Source organism: Stegostoma tigrinum, chromosome 23 (genome assembly GCF_030684315.1).
Source record: "Stegostoma tigrinum isolate sSteTig4 chromosome 23, sSteTig4.hap1, whole genome shotgun sequence".
Classification (NCBI taxonomy): domain Eukaryota; kingdom Metazoa; phylum Chordata; class Chondrichthyes; order Orectolobiformes; family Stegostomatidae; genus Stegostoma; species Stegostoma tigrinum.
In genome coordinates, this window is record NC_081376.1 from 7,768,263 (window position 1) to 7,786,701 (window position 18,439).

Below are 18,439 nucleotides of genomic sequence, written 5' to 3' on the forward strand. Positions count from 1 at the left end.
AGTTAAACAAAGGCAATTGCCATTTAGTAGTTTTGTCATGCTAAAATATTAGAAAAATTGGTTGATAGTGGGACATAAATCTGTAGGCTTCAAAAAGATAGGAATGGGCTGGTCAGGTAGAAGATAAATAGAAACATAGAAAATAAATGCAAGAGTAGGGTATTCAGCCCTTCAAGTCTGCAACACCACTCAATGCGATAATGTAATCTCAGTATCCCGTTCCGGCTTTCTCCCCACACCCCTTGATCCCTTTAGCCACAAGGGCCACATCCAACTCCCACTTGAGTATATCTAATGAACTGGCCCCAAAGGCTTCCTGTGGGGAAGAATTCCACAGGTTCACAACTCTCTGAATGGAAAAAATTCTTCCTCCTCTCTGTCCTGAATGGCTTACCCCTTATTCTTTAACTGTGAATGCTAGTTTTGAACTTCCCAACATCAGGAACATTCTTCCAGCATCTAGCCTGTCTAGTCCCATCAGGATTGTATATACTTCTATGAGATTCCCCCACCCCCTCCACCACCCTTCATCTAAATGGCAGCGAATACAAGCCCAGTTGAGCCAGTCTTTCCTCATATGTCAGTCTTGCCATCCTGGGAATCAGTCTGATGAACCTTTGCTGGACACCCTCAATAGCAAGAATGTCCTTCCTCAGATAAGGAGACTAAAACTGCACACAATACTCAAAGTGTGGCCTCACCAATGCCCTGTATAACTGCAGCAAGACATCCTTACTCTGATACTCAAATCCTCTTGCTATGAAGGCCAGCACGCCATTAACTTTCCTCACTGCCTGCTGCACCTGCATGCCAACCTTTGGTGACTGTTCCACCATCACACCCAGGTCTCATTGCACCTCACCTTTTCCTGAACTGGTGCCATGCAGATAATAGTCTGCCTTCCTGTTTTTCCGAAATGGACAACCTCACATATATTCACATTTATATTGCATTTGTCAAGTATTTGCCCACTCAACCAGTGTCCAAGTCACCCTGCAGCCTCTTCGCATCCTCCTCAGAGTACACACTGTCATCCAGCTTAGGGTCATCCGCAAATTGCAGACATTGCATTCAATTCCTTCGTCCAACTCGTAAATGTATATTGTGAACAGCTGAAAAAATGGTAAACAAAATTCAACCCAAATGCAAGGGGAATATATTTTTGGAGGACAAACAAGACATTATTCATTTATGTTATAATCAGATATAAGATGCTAAGAAGGTGAGGAACTGAAGAACTTTAGATATTGCATCTAAGGATCCCTGCAATTGGCAGGTTAGGTAGACAAAGTAGTTAAAAAAGCACACAATATGAGTTATTAGTTGAAGCACAGAATAAAAGGTCAGGGAGATTATACTGGAATGATGTAAAACTTTAATTAAACCACAGAACTGCGCAGCATTTTGGTCATCACATTTGAGGAAGATGCAGTTGCGTTGGAGAGGGTGTTGTCAGGAATGGCGAATCAACAGAAGTGTTTTTCCACCAGCTAGACCACTCCCTATAGACGCCAACAGATGCAGTGTCTTAACCTAAAAAATAATCTATTTATGTCTACTGTCTGCTTCCTGTAATCTAACAGATATTCTTTGCATGATAATGTTTCCTCTATTCTAATTGCTCCTAGTAATCTTTGATGTGAACCCTTCTCAAATACCTTTTAGAAATCCAAGTGCAGATTCGTTTGCCTACATTGTTTGTAACTTTCATAAAGATTCTGAAAAATTAGTAATGAGTAATTTCGCTTCTACAAAACCATGTTGACTCTGACTGATTTTGTTGAGTCTTCAAGTGCCCTGCTATACCATCTGTAATAATCAATTCTAATATTTTCTCAATAATGGATTCTAAGATTATTAAGTTTTTCGCTGTTAACTTAGAAACAATAAGGGGTCTTGAGTATGGCTGGGAAGCATTGAAGCATATGAATTGTCACGTATGAGAATGGAATGCTGATGGGAAGCTGGGTGCTGATGTGAGGAAAGAAAGCTCGGATGGTCTAATAGCTAAGAAAATAATGGGACAAACTTCCAGAGGAGTAACGTAGACCTTTTAAACAGCCCTAACTCTATCTCATGATTAGGAGTACTGAGACCAGAGGCAAGTGTGGAAAACTGGAAAATATCTCAACTCTACCAGCCAATCTGAGAGTGAAACTCCAGCCTAAGACTTCTGTTGGCTTTCATACGTCTTCATTGTCAAAGACATGTTCACATAGTTTTTAGAAGGCTGAACAGGCACAGCTTATCCACTTAAAAACCAAAAGAACTGCGGATGCTGTAAATGAGGAACAAAAACAGAAATTGCTGGAAAGGCTCAGCACGTCTGGCAGCAACTGTGAAGAAAAAATCAGAGCTAACATTTTGGGTCTGGTGATCAGTTCTGAGGAAGGGTCACTGGACCTGAAATGTTAACTCTTGATTTTTTCCTTCACAGAAGCTGCCAGATCTGCTGAGCTTTTCCAGAAACTTCTGTTTTTGTTATTGCTTATCTAGTGTTGGATCTCCTCATTGGCCTGCGAAAGGAAGTAACTAGTTAGGTTTCGGAAGAGTGCAATGTTCTTGAGAGTATCCAAGTAATTATATATGGAAAATATGTATTTACTATGTAGCAGCACCATAGACTGCTGCAGTTTCTTGGATTTCATTTTATTTGTCAGTGTTGCTTGTCAGTTTGACATATTTTGGGAATGCTCCCTGAATGCAAAAATTAAAGTATTTGTAAAATATTCTAAGCAAACGTTCCTCAAATCAATTGATTAAACTTTAGATTTATATTCTGTAAAAAAAAAGTCAGCATTGTCATGACAGGGTACATGTTTATAAATTTAGTTAATGTCTGAATGGTTGTCTGGATTTTTTCTTGTGTAGTACTTATATGAGTTCTTGGATGCCATGATAACGTGTCAGACAGCACCAGAAGAGGTAAGAACTCCAAAGTTTCTCCTCTTTTATTCTGAAACTACTACGCCTCACCCAGTACAATTGCATCGGCATGTGTTAAAAACAGTGTTAACGTTATGAATTAAAAATAAGCTTTGCAGTTAACACTGTAGGAGGATATAGCTGAATGCTTAATTTGTTCTGCTCCAATATCATAACATTACATTAGATGAGACCTTAAACTTTTTAAGATAATAGGGTTCTGTTTCTTTAAAGCAGTGAGAGAGTAATTGAGTAGTATATGATGGGAAGAGAAGTTTATAATAACAGCAGATGTGGCCAACAAGAACTAATGGCTGTTCAAGAAGTTGTCTGGTTCGTGTGCATAGGATCTAGCTTGTATGTGCTAAATGAGTAATTTGGTAAGAAGATATTGCTTTATTATTAAGTCTTAGATATGGAAGATTGAGCAAAAGATTTACCCTAATCCATGAGGAACACAATGTACGATGAACATGAGAAGGAATTACAAGGGGTTTGCCAATCTGAAACGTTAAAACTAATCATTTTGAGGGCACCTGCAAGAAGATTCCTTTAAAGGAGACTTCTCACTTTTTTGAAGAACTTCCTTGAAGGCATTTACTTCATTCAGCAGAAGACTTCATTTCTTTGAAAACTCATACGCTCTATTTTCAAAACAAGATGATTTTCAAATCATACTGTTGTCAGTTGTTTCCATTTTGTGCCATTCAGTAAAGTCGGATCAGCTTCAAGTTGTAGTTATTATGATACAAGTTTGTATATTAGGTTGAATGAGGGCTTTTGTGGCTGGATCTCTGCCAATGAGCTGGAAGGCCTGGGCCGAGTTTCATCATGTCTGAGCACATGAATTAAAAATTCCAAAAAGGCTCATCTTCAGAAGTTTTCACTGAGCAGTTTTACCACTAGAGGGAATCTCAGGAAGTTGCTAATGGTTAGATAGTGTGGGATAGGGGAGGTAGGGCCTTTTCTTCCTCCCTAGGTGACACTATCACCTCAACCTCTGAGTCCTATCTGCTACAACCCTGCCCAACATCCTCCACCCCCATCACCACAGTGCCTGAACCGGTACTGGACCAGCTACAAAAGATGGATAAATTGGCTAGTGTCCAAAGCCTTCATTGCCATTTAAATTTGGTAGTGTGGTAAAGCATATGTGACTAAGATACATGCTAGTTAGGGAAAAGTATTTTATTGTGGTCCTTTCATCTCATGGACTCCTCATCTCTATTCCCTGATGTCACTGCATGACCTGGTTTGCTGAAAAATACAAGCCTTGTTGTCTGCTCTCATTTTGTTTTTATTTCTTCTCTGTAATGTGCGATGGGAATCATGAATATTGCCCTCAATAGTTGTCTAATGAAATACTCATATCATAGAAAGTTATATTTTTGGCATTTTAGATAGTGTTCTAGTAACTTTTTCAAACATTGAAATTCATAATTAATTTGCTACATTTTTCTAGGCATTCAGAAAGTTTGATGAAATGGCAGGCAAACTTACTGAGCAGTTACGGAAATTGACCAAACAGGTAATTAACTAATTTCAGAAACAGTTGACTATGATTTAGATTGGATTCTTGTTAGTGCTTGTCTCATTTGTTGTTGTGTATCAGAAGGGCTATTTAACTTATCAGTATAGCTAAGTTTTACAGAAAAATTAAAAATGTGCTTTAGCATAGCAACACATTCTGACCCCAAACTATCAAACTATTGCCACACCGATTGCAAATCTATAATTACTTCTCCCCAGTGTCGCAGGGCCTTATATTCAAAGCCCAAGCTTTGGATGGAGAAAATATGTAATAACTGTTGGCTACTTTTCACAGTTCAAGAAGGCAGTAGAAACAATTTTGATATGTATAACTGAAATTTTATTAACAACGCTGTCCTTTTTAATCTGTGGTCTGTCCTTTCTATCTGTGATTTGCCCCAGTTTAAATTTCAACATACTGGCCTGAGCTATACCAAAAATGAGCAAATTGTCAATTTCGCGGAGTTTCACAGAGAGTTTCCATCTCTGAGCTTTGAGTTATCTCACACAATTTTATGCTGTGCATCTCAATATTGTGTGAGTCACTCCTCAATTATGCCACACTTGCACTATTGTCTGCTCACTGGTGGGTGTACTTGCCACTGCCTGGATCTCCCAGGATTCTTCACACAGGTGCCATATTTAAAGCCAGCTGTGCACCAGGTCAATCACTGCTAGTCATAGATAGCCCCTCACAATGCACATAGTGGTGTAAAATGGAAAAAAAAACAGCTTCTTTTGGCATACAGATGGCACAGGTGACAATTCATTGAAAGCAGAATGCCACAGGAATAAATACTGCTTGTTTATATCAAGAACTGTCTGAACGACTGTAACTGCTGCTAAAAGAATCATTCTACACAGGCAATCTGTCCTTCAGGCCATACCACTTTAGAACCATATCTAGGAGAGAGCTGCACTTTCTCTCTCACCCAGCATAGCATAGCATCTTATTTTATTTTAGCATAGCATCTTGTTGCTAAATGTGGGACCATCACATTATGGAAAGCTTCAAAAAGTTAAAAATGTTAACTTCTATTGAACAGCAGGAAAAGCAAAGAAATAGCGGAACAAAAAAAAATGCTGTATTTGCTCTGAAAACAATCAAGGATTCCCAGTATTTCAAGCAACAACAAATTTACAGTCAATGAATAATCGCTTTACCCTGTTCTCATCTGTTGGAACTGGGTATCCGCAAAGATCTATCTAGCTTGTTGTGTTTCATGATTGTTCTGCCATGCAGAAGGCAATGTTCCTCTTGTTCGTTTTCCTCATCATCTTCCTCAGAAGATAGCTGCCACTGTCTAAGGTCTTCAGTGTCTATCACAACCCCTCTTTCCTGCTCCAGTTGTGCATTGTCCGAACTGTACGACAGATTGATCCAAGCAGTGGAACCTCATTTTCAGCTGGCATATCATCTAGAGCCGTACAGAACAGAAACCAACTCCTCAGCCCATCTCATCTGTGCTGACCAGGTTTCCCAAACTAAACTCGTCCACTTGCCTGCATTTGGCTCATATCCCTCTAAACCTTTTGTATTCATGTACCTGTCCAAAAATCTTTTAAATGTTCTGACTGCACCTGCATCGGTCACTTCCTCTGGCAGTTCATTCCACATACGAGCCACCTGCTGTGTTAAAAGATTGCCCCTCAGATCCTTTCTAAATCTTTCTCCTCTCACCTTAAAAATATGCCCCCAAGTTTTGAACTCCCCCACTGTAGGGAAAAGACCTTTACTATTCACCTTGTCAATACCCTTCATGATTTTATAAACTTCTGTAAGGTGACCCCTCAATCTCCCACACTTCAGCAAATAAAGTTCCAACCCATCAAGCTTAACCTGATAACTCAAACCCTCCAGTTCTGGCAACATCTTTTCTGAACCCCTGTCCAATTTAATAATACCCTTCCTACAACAGGGGGTCCAGAACTGTAGACTGTATTCCAAAAGTGGCCTTGCCAACATTACAACCTCGACATGATGTCCAAATTCCTATATGCAGTGGCCTGAGCAACAATAGCAAGTGTGCTAAATGCCTCCTTAACTGCCCTGTTTACCTGTGATGTAACTTTCTAAGAACTATGTACCTGAACTCCTAAGTCTCTCTAAGTCCTTGAACACTATTCAGGGCCCTACCATTCACTGTGTAAGTCCTGCCCCTTGTTAGTATTGCCAAAATGTAATATCTTGCATTTATCCAAATTAAACTAGCCCTGGTCAAAATATAATTTCAAGTCTTTTACTTTTGTATTTCCAGTTGACTAAACACTTTTTTTTTCTTGAGTTTAATGTTTTTTTTCCTAAATGTTTGTGAACTTGCTTATGTATTTCCATCGAAGAAAATGTTTTCTTCAATGCAGTACTGTATTTAGTTTAGCAAAGTTTGGCCTAATTCAAAGTTTAGAGACTATTCTTTTTATGAGAAAGGATTATCAGTCATTATACTGACAGCTTTGTAAAATCTGGCGGTACTTCAGTAACCTACAGTGGAGAATAGTTGGTGCCTCTTTGATATTCAAATGAATTTTCTCGTGAGTATCACAAATGCAAAATAACATCTTCAATTTAGGTACAAGAAGCAAGACATAATCGAGATGATGATGCTGTGAAAAAGGCAGTAAATGAGTATGATGAAGCACTTGAAAGGTGAGTTTGATTCTATAATATCCTTCAATTATATATTTTAATAATTGCTGGGAAAAAAACTTGCCAGGTTGAATGAATAGAAATTGTGCAAAGACTTCAGAGCAAACAATTTCCATCCACTTCCTACATCCTTCAAGCTATTTATGGTCATGCCTTTATCTGCCAAAAGTTCTGGAATTTCTTCTGCGTGCCCCTCCACCTTGGTCGTGTTATGAGAGCTCCCTTAAAATCCAATTCTTCAGGGAAGCTTTTGATCATTCTTTCCAATATGGTATATCTTTCCCATATTGTGGATCCATTTTTTAAAAAAACTATGCTTCTGCAACATAACCTTGCATCTTTACTCATTGAGAGAAGAATGCAACAATGGGCTGGATTCTCCAATGTATGTCAATCCTGTGCACATTTTCATAAACATCACAGTTCTTTCGTAGTGCAAAACTGAGACGAAGGCAAGCATGCCTACTTCCTAAAGCAATCATTTGCTTTATTCTCGAACTTAGAGATTGTGACAGACCACTTTGACAGCTACTATAAAACATTATGTAAGATAAATATAGTGTCAGGGTGCTGAGAGGTAACGTGCCAGATATGTAGGGTGCCAGTTAGGGGAGAGGGCAGGATGCCAGCTGGGTAGGGGTCCTGGGGGATTGTCAGATCAGGGCCTAGATGTATATAAGGCAGAAGTATGGTTGGGAGCTTGGACTTAGACTCTATTAAATAATCTTAACATTTTCTGAGTAACTTTTCACTTTATTTCATTGAAGTCACCCGGAGTCTCCAATTTAAATGGAGACTTTCAGAGGGTTCCAGGCGTACAGGCCTTGCCCAATTGGATCATCAGTTGTCCAGACAATTCTTTTGGAATCTGCCACGATGGGACTTGCACAGCTCCAAGCTACACTGGAATAACAACAGTGTGGCCATTAGAAAATCTTAACCATAGTTTGCATGTTTGAATATGTGCCATAAGTGGACCAAAATTACAACCAATGCAGTGCACTCAATTCTGAAAATTGTACAGGGTGTCACCTTGGTGTGATCATTAGAACACATGTAGCTAATGTCCTAAGTGCTCTGAGCAGGCAAATCGTGACATTAATTAAGGCATAACATTGATTTGACACCAGTGGTACTATCTTGCACCTGACTGCTGATTCCTTCTCTTAATCTCTCACTACTGAATGCTTGTAGAGCAACAGGAAGGTCTGTACCAGAACTCTTTAAAAGGCTTGTCAACTATAGTAAGTTAAAACTTTGAACTGTTCCTTCAAGGTCTAATCCGCATACTTCATCCTTCCCAATCTTTGGATATGGAAAGTTATGCAGGAGCAGAAGTGGCTCCAGTGAACTTCTGCCTCTGTAAATGGTAAATTTGCAATTTGTAACCTTCCCCATTCCTCAGACTCACTGACTGTGAAAATGACGGGACTTGTATTACTAGGTAGGACTTCCAGATTTCATCCTTTGTGTCATCTTTGAAATGACTGAGGCCGTGCGCTTCTGTGAAAATTCAGGGAATAGAACGTAAAATTGCATTTGATGAAATCTAAACCTCCCGGCAGGTGTAGTTTCTCTGAGCAGCAAGCACAACTTCTCCCTCAGCTTTCAGCATTCTAAAGTGGCCATGCTCTTACACACTTGCCAATTCTAACACTGCAGTATCTGATCCATTTCCCTGGCATCTTTCGATGCAAGAACAGGAGACGTAACGTGAGCCTTCACTTCCTCCATTCTTTACATGCAGGATTCCAAACTCTTCTAAATGTCTACTTGCATAGCTCTGCTCTGCCGTTTCTGTTATCTTCTAAAACGATTTATTTGTACTTTCTTTCATTGAGTATATCATATTCACTGCTGAAGATTCAGTCTTGTTACTCTTATTACTGTCAATATTCTCATAAATCTGTATTGTACTTTGTAGGAAATCAAAGTATTCCGAATTGTAAGTTTTTTAATACTCACTTTACAGTTTTAGGGAATCACCTAAAGACTTTCACCTGTCACAGTAACTGCCTTCATTAAGGCCACAAGTTTGATTAGCTTCTTTTGCACAGAACTAGCAACTCCATGCTGTCTCTTCACTGTCCTATGATTCTGTCATCCCAAATCTTTCATTGCTGCACACTAATTTCCATTCACAGCTTATTGACATTTTCTTTCCATCTATCAAGTTTTAGGCTTATCAATATCATTCCACAGCTTTCTTTTGCTTTCTAAAATTGCATCATGTGAAAACGTTGACACCGCTGCCTTTAGTTTATATCAAAATCATTGACAAAGTTGAAAGAAGGGGCTACAGAATGAACCCTGTGGAAATGCCACTGACAATTACCTTATTGTCCTTAACTTCTTGTCTTAAGTTCCATCTGTACCACAGCTACTTGCATAACTCTGATCTGCCATAAGTGTTATCTCCTAAATGAATTCTCCTTATCAAGCCTGTTATTCATGAGGCAAGTTGAGAGAGAGAGCCCTTAAAATCAAGGCCACATTCAGTCAAGTGTGGCATCAAGGATCCCTAACAAAACTGGAATCAATGGGTATCAGGAGACAACTCTGCTGGTTGGAATCATACCTGGCTCATAGGAAGATGGTTATGTTTGGAGGTCAGTCATCTCGGATCCAGGACATCTCTGCAAGGTAATGTCCAACCATCTTCAGCTGCTTCATCAATGACCTTCCCTCCATCACAAGGTCGGAAGTGGGGATGTTTGCTGATAGCACTGTGCTCAGCACCGTTAGCGACTCCTCAGATACTGAAGCAGTCCATGTTCAAATGCAACAAGATCTGGACATTTCCATGCTGGGGCTGACTTGTACCAAACAAATACCAGGTAATGATCGTCTTCAATAAGAGATAATCTAACCAGTGCCCATGACATTCAGTGGAATTACCATCACTGAATTCTCCCCTATCAACATCCTTGGGATCACCGTGGGCCAGAAATTCAGCTGGACACAGCACATAAACAGAGTGGCTACAAAAGCAGGTCAGAGGCTAGTAATAATGTGGCAAATAACTCACCTCCTAACACCACAAAGCCTGTCCACCAACTACAAGTCACAAGTCAGGGATGTGATCAGATGCTCTTTGCTTAACTAAATGGATGCGGCTCCAACAACACTCAAGAAGCTTGACACCATCCAGGACAAGTCAATCCACTTGATTGACAATATATCCACAAGCATTCACTGCCTTCACCACTGACGCTCAGTGTCAGTAGTTTGTATTGTCTACAAGATACATTGCAGAAATTCACCAAAGATCCTTGCACAGCACTACTTCCATCTAGAAGGACAAGGACAGCAGATACTTGGGAGCACTACCATCTGTGAGTTCCTCTCTAAGACAGTCCCCATCCTGACTTGGAAATATCTTGCAGTTTCTTTATTGGTAAAGACAAATCTTGGAAACCCCTCCCTTAAAGGCATTGTGGGTCAATCTACAGCATGTGGACTGCAGAAGTTTAAGAAGAAAACTCACCACCACATTCTCAAGCAACTAGGAGCAGGCAATAAATGCTGGTTCAGCAAAGGGAGAGATTTTGAGAAGAAGACACCTTCATAGTAATCTCAGCTTGGTGCGGCAATTGAACCTACACTGCTGGTGTTAATATCCATTGCAAACCTGTCACCCAGTCAATTGATCTAACCAACTTCAGGCCATAAAGTGCATTTGAAATTAGAGATCAGCCACAACATAATTGAATGGTAGTTCAGGTTCTGGTAGCCCTGCTCGTAATTCTTATATGCTTTCGTTCTTATTTTTCAGGTATATTCCAGTGCTTATGGCTCAGGCCAGAATCTACTGGAATTTGGAAAACTACCAAATGGTTGAGAAGATCTTCCGAAAGTCAGTGGAGTTCTGCAATGAGCATGATGTTTGGAAATTGAATGTTGCCCATGTTCTCTTTATGCAAGAAAACAAGTATAAAGAGGCAATAGGCTTTTATGAACCAATTGTGAAAAAGCATTATGACAACGTAAGGCACCAACATTTGCATGCAGCTTTGTTTTTTTTAAACAATAGTGAATTATCATTTTTAAGTGATTATTGAGTGTTTTGTTCTTTTCCTTAGCCCAGTAATTTTAAGACCGTGTCCCTGAATATTGTATCGCTTGTTATTTATACTGTAATAGCTGTCAAACTACTATTAATGAAACAAATACAGAAATTGCTGGAAAAGCTCAGAAGGTCTGGCAGCATCTATGGAGAGAACTGAGGTCTGAGGAAGGGTCACTTGATTCAAAATGTTAATTCTGATTTCTCTCGACAGGATACTGCCAGACTCACTGAGCTTTTCCAGCAATTTCTGGTTTATAGCATCTGCGGTTTTTTTAATTTTTATTGTAAATGAAAGCTTAATAATTTAGATAATCAGTAATGTTATATTTTCAAGTGGTGGATATAATCATAATTCATATTTGTTGGATACTGCATTGCCATATCCTGGTATGCATTTTCAAATAAGTTCTCAGACTTGTGCCCTTAACCTGACCTCCTTTGTTATTTAGCAGCCATTGTCAAAATCCTATGGTTAACTTTGAATTTGAAAACATGGTAAAGACAAATCTGAAACTTCAGTGGCATCTGTCAATTGAGTGATCACTAGCTGCTCTTCTCTGTTACGTTGTTTGTTTTTTGGAAGTTTTCCCTTTGTGTAAAAACTAAATTTCGCAGATTCTATGATTAAACAATAAACACGTCCTCACTGAGCACAAACCTAAGCTTAAATTGACCAACTAGTTAGTGCTGAGATACTTTTATTTGGTGATTTTTGTCTGTCTATTAAGTTACAACAGAACATGTACCAGTTTTTTGGGGACACATAATGTTTAATTTTTAGAGATATCAAATTGGAAAATGTAGTATTTCGACAGTTTACCTGGATTTAGTTCAAAGACAAATAAAGCTGCCCATTCTTTTTTCGAGTAATAGATTTTTATACCAAAATGTGGCATTCTGCAAAGTCAAAAAGAATGTTGAATTTTAGATCAATCTCAAAAACCTTTATGAAGTACGTTCCCAATGTCCCAGAATTTCATAGGTTCTACAGAACAAAATCACCGTGTGAAGAACTTGAGTTAAAACCCATTAGCCCATTTAAGGAGTAATTAGATGTTAAGCAATCCTGTTTAGCAGCTTGAATCATATAAGAAATGAGATCAATTTTGCATGAACATAATTTACTAAAAATTTTCACATCACATTTTTAAGATGTTTTTATAACTTTTTCTGTTATGTCTTTAGATAACAGTCAAATGCTCCAAAGGAAAAGTTTTTTTTTTAAAAGTCAAAAGTTAAATTAGGCCTATTGTATTCATTTCAATTAAACTAAAATAATTAAAATTGCTAACATGTCCAAATCTGTACTATGTAGCAAGGGCTAAGAATTTTTGAGGTGAAACACTGAAAAGAAGTTGAGTTGTGAATGTTAATCAACTATAAAATATTTCCAATGCTTCACTGACCACAGGCGAACAAGCTCTACAGTATTTACATCTACATTGTACTGCGAGGCTCGTTAATAGGCAAAAAATATTAGTTACGAGGGTGATCAAAATATGATATCAGATTGATTTGAAAATTGATGTTCTTAATGAACATTATGGGCCAATGTATAGAATTAGTTAAAATTCATACAGAAACAGGCTATTTGCCCACCCAGTTCTTGTGAATGTCTATTCTGTGTTCCTGATCCCTTATGCTTGTCCTGCTGTCATATTTCATTTACGTTCTTTTCAACCCACCTATTCTTAAATAGTAGTACAGTCCCTTCTTCAGTCACTAACTGATAGCACGTTTTAATGTTTCCTTGCCCATTGTATAAAACCGTTGCTCTAACTTTTTTATACCTAAATTTGTCTTTGTACCTTTACAATCTCTACCTCTCCATCACTGGGAACAGGCTGTTTCAGCATTCTCATTCCTTTTGTTAATAGTTTTGAATATCTCTGTCAAATTACTCCATAATCTCTCATTTTCTAACCAGAACAGGAGCAATTTTCAAAGTCTTTATTCACATTTGATTCTACTCATATAAGGTAACATCTTCACAAATCTTCATTGAAATCTTTGACGATACAAACATCTCCCCTGTAGTATGAAGCTCAAACTAATTTGACTCTTCTAATTATTTCCTTTCCACCACATTTAAGAAGTTAATTTTTGAATGCAGACACCAAATTTTTCCTGACCACAGAGTCATACAGCGCGGAAACAGACTCTTCAGTCTAACAGCCCATTTCGAACATAATCCCAAATTAAACTAGTCACACTTGCCTGCTGTTGGCCTATATCCCTCTAAACTTTTCCTATTCATGTACTTATCCAAGTGTCATTTAAACGTTGTAATTGTACCCAGAGCCACCACTTTCTCAGGATATTCATTCCACACGCAAACCACCCTCTGTGTAAAAAAAAAAAATTGCTTCTCATGTCCTTTTTGAATCTCCTCTCACCTTTAAAAACATGTCCTGTAGTCTTAAATCCCCCATCCTCAGGAAAAGACAACTATCATCACCCTATCAGTATCCCTCATTATTTTATAAACTTCTAAAAGGTTGCCTCTCGATCCCTTATGTTCCAAGAAGTAAAGACCCCAGCCAATCCAGCCTTTCTTTCTTAACTCAATCCTTTCATACCCAGCTACACCCTGGTATCAGAGATAATGGGAACTGCAGATGCTGTCCCTGAGGTTGATCCGGAGGGAGGAGGGTAACTTCTTCAGGTTAGGCATCCCTGGAAGAGGCTTCGCAGTGAGGTTAAAATAGTATCAGAGATAATGGGAACTGCAGATGCTGGCCCTGAGGTTGGTCCGGAGGGAGGAGGGTAACTTCTTCAGGTTAGGCATCCCTGGAAGAGGCTTCGCAGTGAGGTTAAAATAGTATCAGAGATAATGGGAACTGCAGATGCTGGCCCTGAGGTTGGTCCGGAGGGAGGAGGGTAACTTCTTCAGGTTAGGCATCCCGGAAGAGGCTTCGCAGTGAGGTTAAAATAGTATCAGAGATAATGGGAACTGCAGATGCTGGCCCTGAGGTTGGTCCGGAGGGAGGAGGGTAACTTCTTCAGGTTAGGCATCCCCGGAAGAGGCTTCGCAGTGAGGTTAAAATAGTATCAGAGATAATGGGAACTGCAGATGCTGGCCCTGAGGTTGGTCCGGAGGGAGGAGGGTAACTTCTTCAGGTTAGGCATCCCGGAAGAGGCTTGGTAGATGTCTTCTCAGTCCTGTCCAGCTTAATAATATCCTGATCTGTCATTACTCAGGTTGGCTCTGTCTCTCTTTTTTTGTAAGGCGTGAATTGCTGTTCAGTTTTCCTGTGTACAACCACCAACTGTAGAACACTGTAACATATTTTCCAATATTCCCCCCAACCCACCCCCCAATTTCTGGGAATTATACTATGGAACGGTTGCCATATTATAGAGGCAGAAGAGATCTAGAAAGGTACCGAGGAGGAGGGACTAAAGTTAGTGAAGCTGTAATAGTTGACTTTAGACCAAAGATGTTTAAGGTCAATAGAGGTGTTCAAAATCGCAAAAGATTTTGGTCAAGTATATAAAAATAAACCATTGCTACTCACCAAGGGATCAAGTAACCAGAGGTGAGGTGAGGAGAATTTATTTTAAGCAGAGAGTTATTACAATCTGTTATGCACTGTCTGAAAGGGAAGTAGATTCACTGATAACTTGCAAATGATAATAGAATAAATACTTAAAGGGAGGAAATTTGCAGGAATATAGGGAAATGACAGGAAGAAGAACTCTTACAAAGTGCCCACAAAGCAACGATGGGCAATGATATAATATCTTATTTTACAGAAATAGAGATAACTCTTGCCCAACATGTTTCTCATCAGTCAATACTAGAACAAATAATTAAGTATTGCTGCTAATTTCCTTTCGTTGTCAATTGACTCACTAGGTGTTTGGATCCCACTTCCCATTTGATAATTTGCTAATATATTTGAAAAATACTTCATTGTTTTTTATTCTCTTTGTGTTTCTGTTGCTTCCTATACCTTTCTTAATCTTCCATCATTTTCTTGTTTCTTTCAATGTTACCAGATCTATAAATCTGATGACCTTTTCCCCACTCCTAGTTTGTTTTAACCTCTTTTTGTAGAAGCCCTATTCTGAAGCAATATTTTTAATAGTATATGTTTATTCAGCAACTTTGCAATTTCATCTTTGAAAGAATGTGGCTGTTAGTGTACAATTTTGTGCAGCAGTTTCTCCTTCTATCTCTCCTTACCCAGCTCACTCATTTGTCTGCAATCTGCTCTATTCCAATTCAACCCTTTTCTTTTCTATTAACTTGTTTCCTCTTCTGTTGATTTTGGGCTATTCTTGATGGAGAAACTAAATTCAGAGGAGATTTGATCAAAATAAATAAGATTATGATGGGTAGGGAACATATGTACCCCATGACATAGAACAAGGACTGTGAGATAAGAGTTTAGACAAGAGATAAGGGAGGAATCTTTTTACGCTGCGAATGATAATAGCCTCAAACTCCTTACCTGCAAATGTGGTGGAAGCAGAGATAATGTATGATTTTGGAATGCCATAGGAAGGACTCATAAAGGGCATTAAATTGACAAAGATAGAGCAAGGAAATGAGACTAATTGGATTGCCCTACAGAGAGCCAACATGGACTCACGGGCTAAATGACCTCCTTCTGTGTCATAATGACTTTAGGACCTGCGCATCTTCCCACCAACTATCTAAACAAAAATGGCAATTTTAAAGGCCCGTGTTTATGTCACCTGTTAAAACTTGTAATTTTAATACCTTTCCAATGCTAATAATTCATGATATATGCTTTATTAGAAAAGGTCCATTAGTATTATAGCAAAGAGGAAAATTGGAATTACTGCTATGAAAAGGATTGCTTAAGAAGATAAAATTGTTGTAGTACGTTGTTCCAAAAGAGAAATTATAAATGTTTCTTTAAATACTGTAAAAATAATTAATTTTTGTAAAATATCATTTCTAGTTTTTCCATTTTAAGAGAGCTTGTTCTTAAAATATTGCATCTATATTCCATCAGGATTTGTACTTGAACATGGCAAAATTGCAGGTAATTTAGAGTCCATTATAATCAGATTTTTTTGAACTGTGCCAAAATTAAAATAAGTTATTAAGAGACACTGGGCAGTTGGTTGATATAATTCTGTGAGTTTCCATTACCACTGATAAATAAAGAGGATAATGTGTTGATTGCTGCTTAAATTGTACAAAGCATTTGAACATCTACCTGTGTTTACTACATTAGGAAAATGTAACATCACTTCTCACCTCTGTTAGCTGTAGTTGGGCTAGTCTGATATGATCTTGCCCCACTATTCATTGCCATTGGGCCAATATTAGATAATATTTCTCTGTTTTTCTACATTTGGGCTAGGGTATCAGGTAAAGATGTTCCTGAGGAGATTCTCAGTAAAATCGAACTGTCAATAGATTTTTTTAACTTTTTGACCTGATTTAACAGAGCAGGATCTAAATGTGAGAGATAATGGGAACTGCAGATGCTGGAGAATTCCAAGATAATACAATGTGAGGCTGGATGAACACAGCAGGCCAAGCAGCATCTCAGGAGCACAAAAGCTGACGTTTCGGGCCTAGACCCTTCATCAGAGAGGGGGATGGGGAGAGGGAACTGGAATAAATAGGGAGAGAGGGGGAGGCGGACCGAAGATGGAGAGTAAAGGAGATAGATGGAGAGAGTGTAGGTGGGGAGGTAGGGAGGGGATAGGTCAGTCCAGGGAAGACGGACAGGTCAAGGAGGTGGGATGAGGTTAGTAGGTAGCTGGGGGTGCGGCTTGGGGTGGGAGGAAGGGATGGGTGAGAGGAAGAACCGGTTAGGGAGGCAGAGACAGGTTGGACTGGTTTTGGGATGCAGTGGGTGGGGGGGAAGAGCTGGGCTGGTTGTGTGGTGCAGTGGGGGGAGGGGCGAACTGGGCTGGTTTAGGGATGCAGTAGGGGAAGGGGAGATTTTGAAGCTGGTGAAGTCCACATTGATACCATATGTGGATCTAAATGTGAGAAGTGTTGTTTAGTATTATAGTTATATGTCTCCATTGTAATGTAACTATAAAGTGTGCAAGAGCTTATCTCAAGGTTATGTCAAGACTACTATATTAAATCCATCATATTAAATCAATTTTACTTGTAAAATGAGTTACTACATTTCTCCAATATTATGTTATTTTAAGGAATTGTTTTAAAGCTGGCATGGCCGCCTGTTTTTTGCCTCTACTAGGAACCAGTAGTAATGAAGACTAATTATCGAAATAATAAGTTAGATTGAACTAATTGAAGAACGTATCTTGAAAACAGATATTGTAGTAAGTTGTAGTACCACTTGTGTTGCACAGGTGAACTTATTTTGCTTGTAAATTGTTGGTAGATGTTTAAATCTTGCCAAGTTTGAGAGTGATAGGACTGATTTGGCTGGTTTAGATCAGGTCGTTGGATGGCTGGTTTACAATGCAGAATGATGCCAATAATGTGGGTTCAGCTTCCTTACCTGCTGAGGTGATCATGAAGGATTCTCCTTCTCGATCTCTCCCTTTGTCTGGTTAAACTACCATCAGACATCTCTCTGTAATGACAGAGCAGTTCTATGGTCAAGAAAGACAATGGTGATTTTACTTTTACACGGGTTCCACCACTTTAGTGCAAAATTCAGGTGCAAACGAGCAGAACTTGGGGCAAATCTTTAAACATGGTGTCCTGATGGTGCAACAGGAGGTAAGCCTTTTAAGCCCTCTGGCGTTTTGCTGATTCTCACTTAATTCCAGTGAAAGAACGTTAAGCAGTGGAGATGCTTGAGATCACGTAACAGGAGACATTTTTTCAGTGGTGAAACCCACTATTAGCTGATGGTATGGGAAGCACATATAAGACCCTCCTGCCCAAGATGGGAGGTTCCCCATCACAGACGTAGCTTTCCTATCCAACTCTATTGCTATGAACATAAGATTTATTGAGAACACAAAGGTAGCACATGTATTTTTCAAGCGTAAATTTAATATGTAAATATCCTTGGTGTTATTTTATTCATCTGCATGATTGTCACTTATTGAGACTAGCTTAGGCAGAGCAAAATGTAGTGGCACAGCCCATGGTTTCCACACGTCGATTGTTGTGGGTAGCTAGGGATAGTTCTCTATTGTGGGAGAAACTGATTTTGCATTCAGTTTTTATTGAAAGGTCTGTAGGACAAGTGTGAACTTGCAGGCTCACTGAGTCTTTTGCACTGTAAAGAACATGGTATAAGATCACGTTATTGGGTGACTTAAAAGCTCATTAAAGACACTACCTTTCA

General features: G+C 39.0%; 1 protein-coding gene across 4 annotated transcripts in view; it reads left to right on the top strand.

The window, feature by feature from the left end:
• Positions 1-18,439, top strand: part of ift70 (intraflagellar transport 70) — a 67,960-nt gene that overhangs the window by 29,947 nt on the left and 19,574 nt on the right. For 2 of the 4 annotated variants that reach the window (XM_048552640.2, XM_048552642.2), the window contains exons 11-15: positions 2,872-2,925; positions 4,388-4,453; positions 7,026-7,102; positions 10,878-11,088; positions 16,160-16,189. In XM_048552640.2, coding sequence (XP_048408597.2) covers positions 2,872-2,925; positions 4,388-4,453; positions 7,026-7,102; positions 10,878-11,088; positions 16,160-16,189 — 438 coding nt within the window. The remainder of the gene's footprint in view (positions 1-2,871; positions 2,926-4,387; positions 4,454-7,025; positions 7,103-10,877; positions 11,089-16,159; positions 16,190-18,439) is intronic. The other 2 variants (XM_048552641.2, XM_048552643.2) reach the window with 1 other exon arrangement.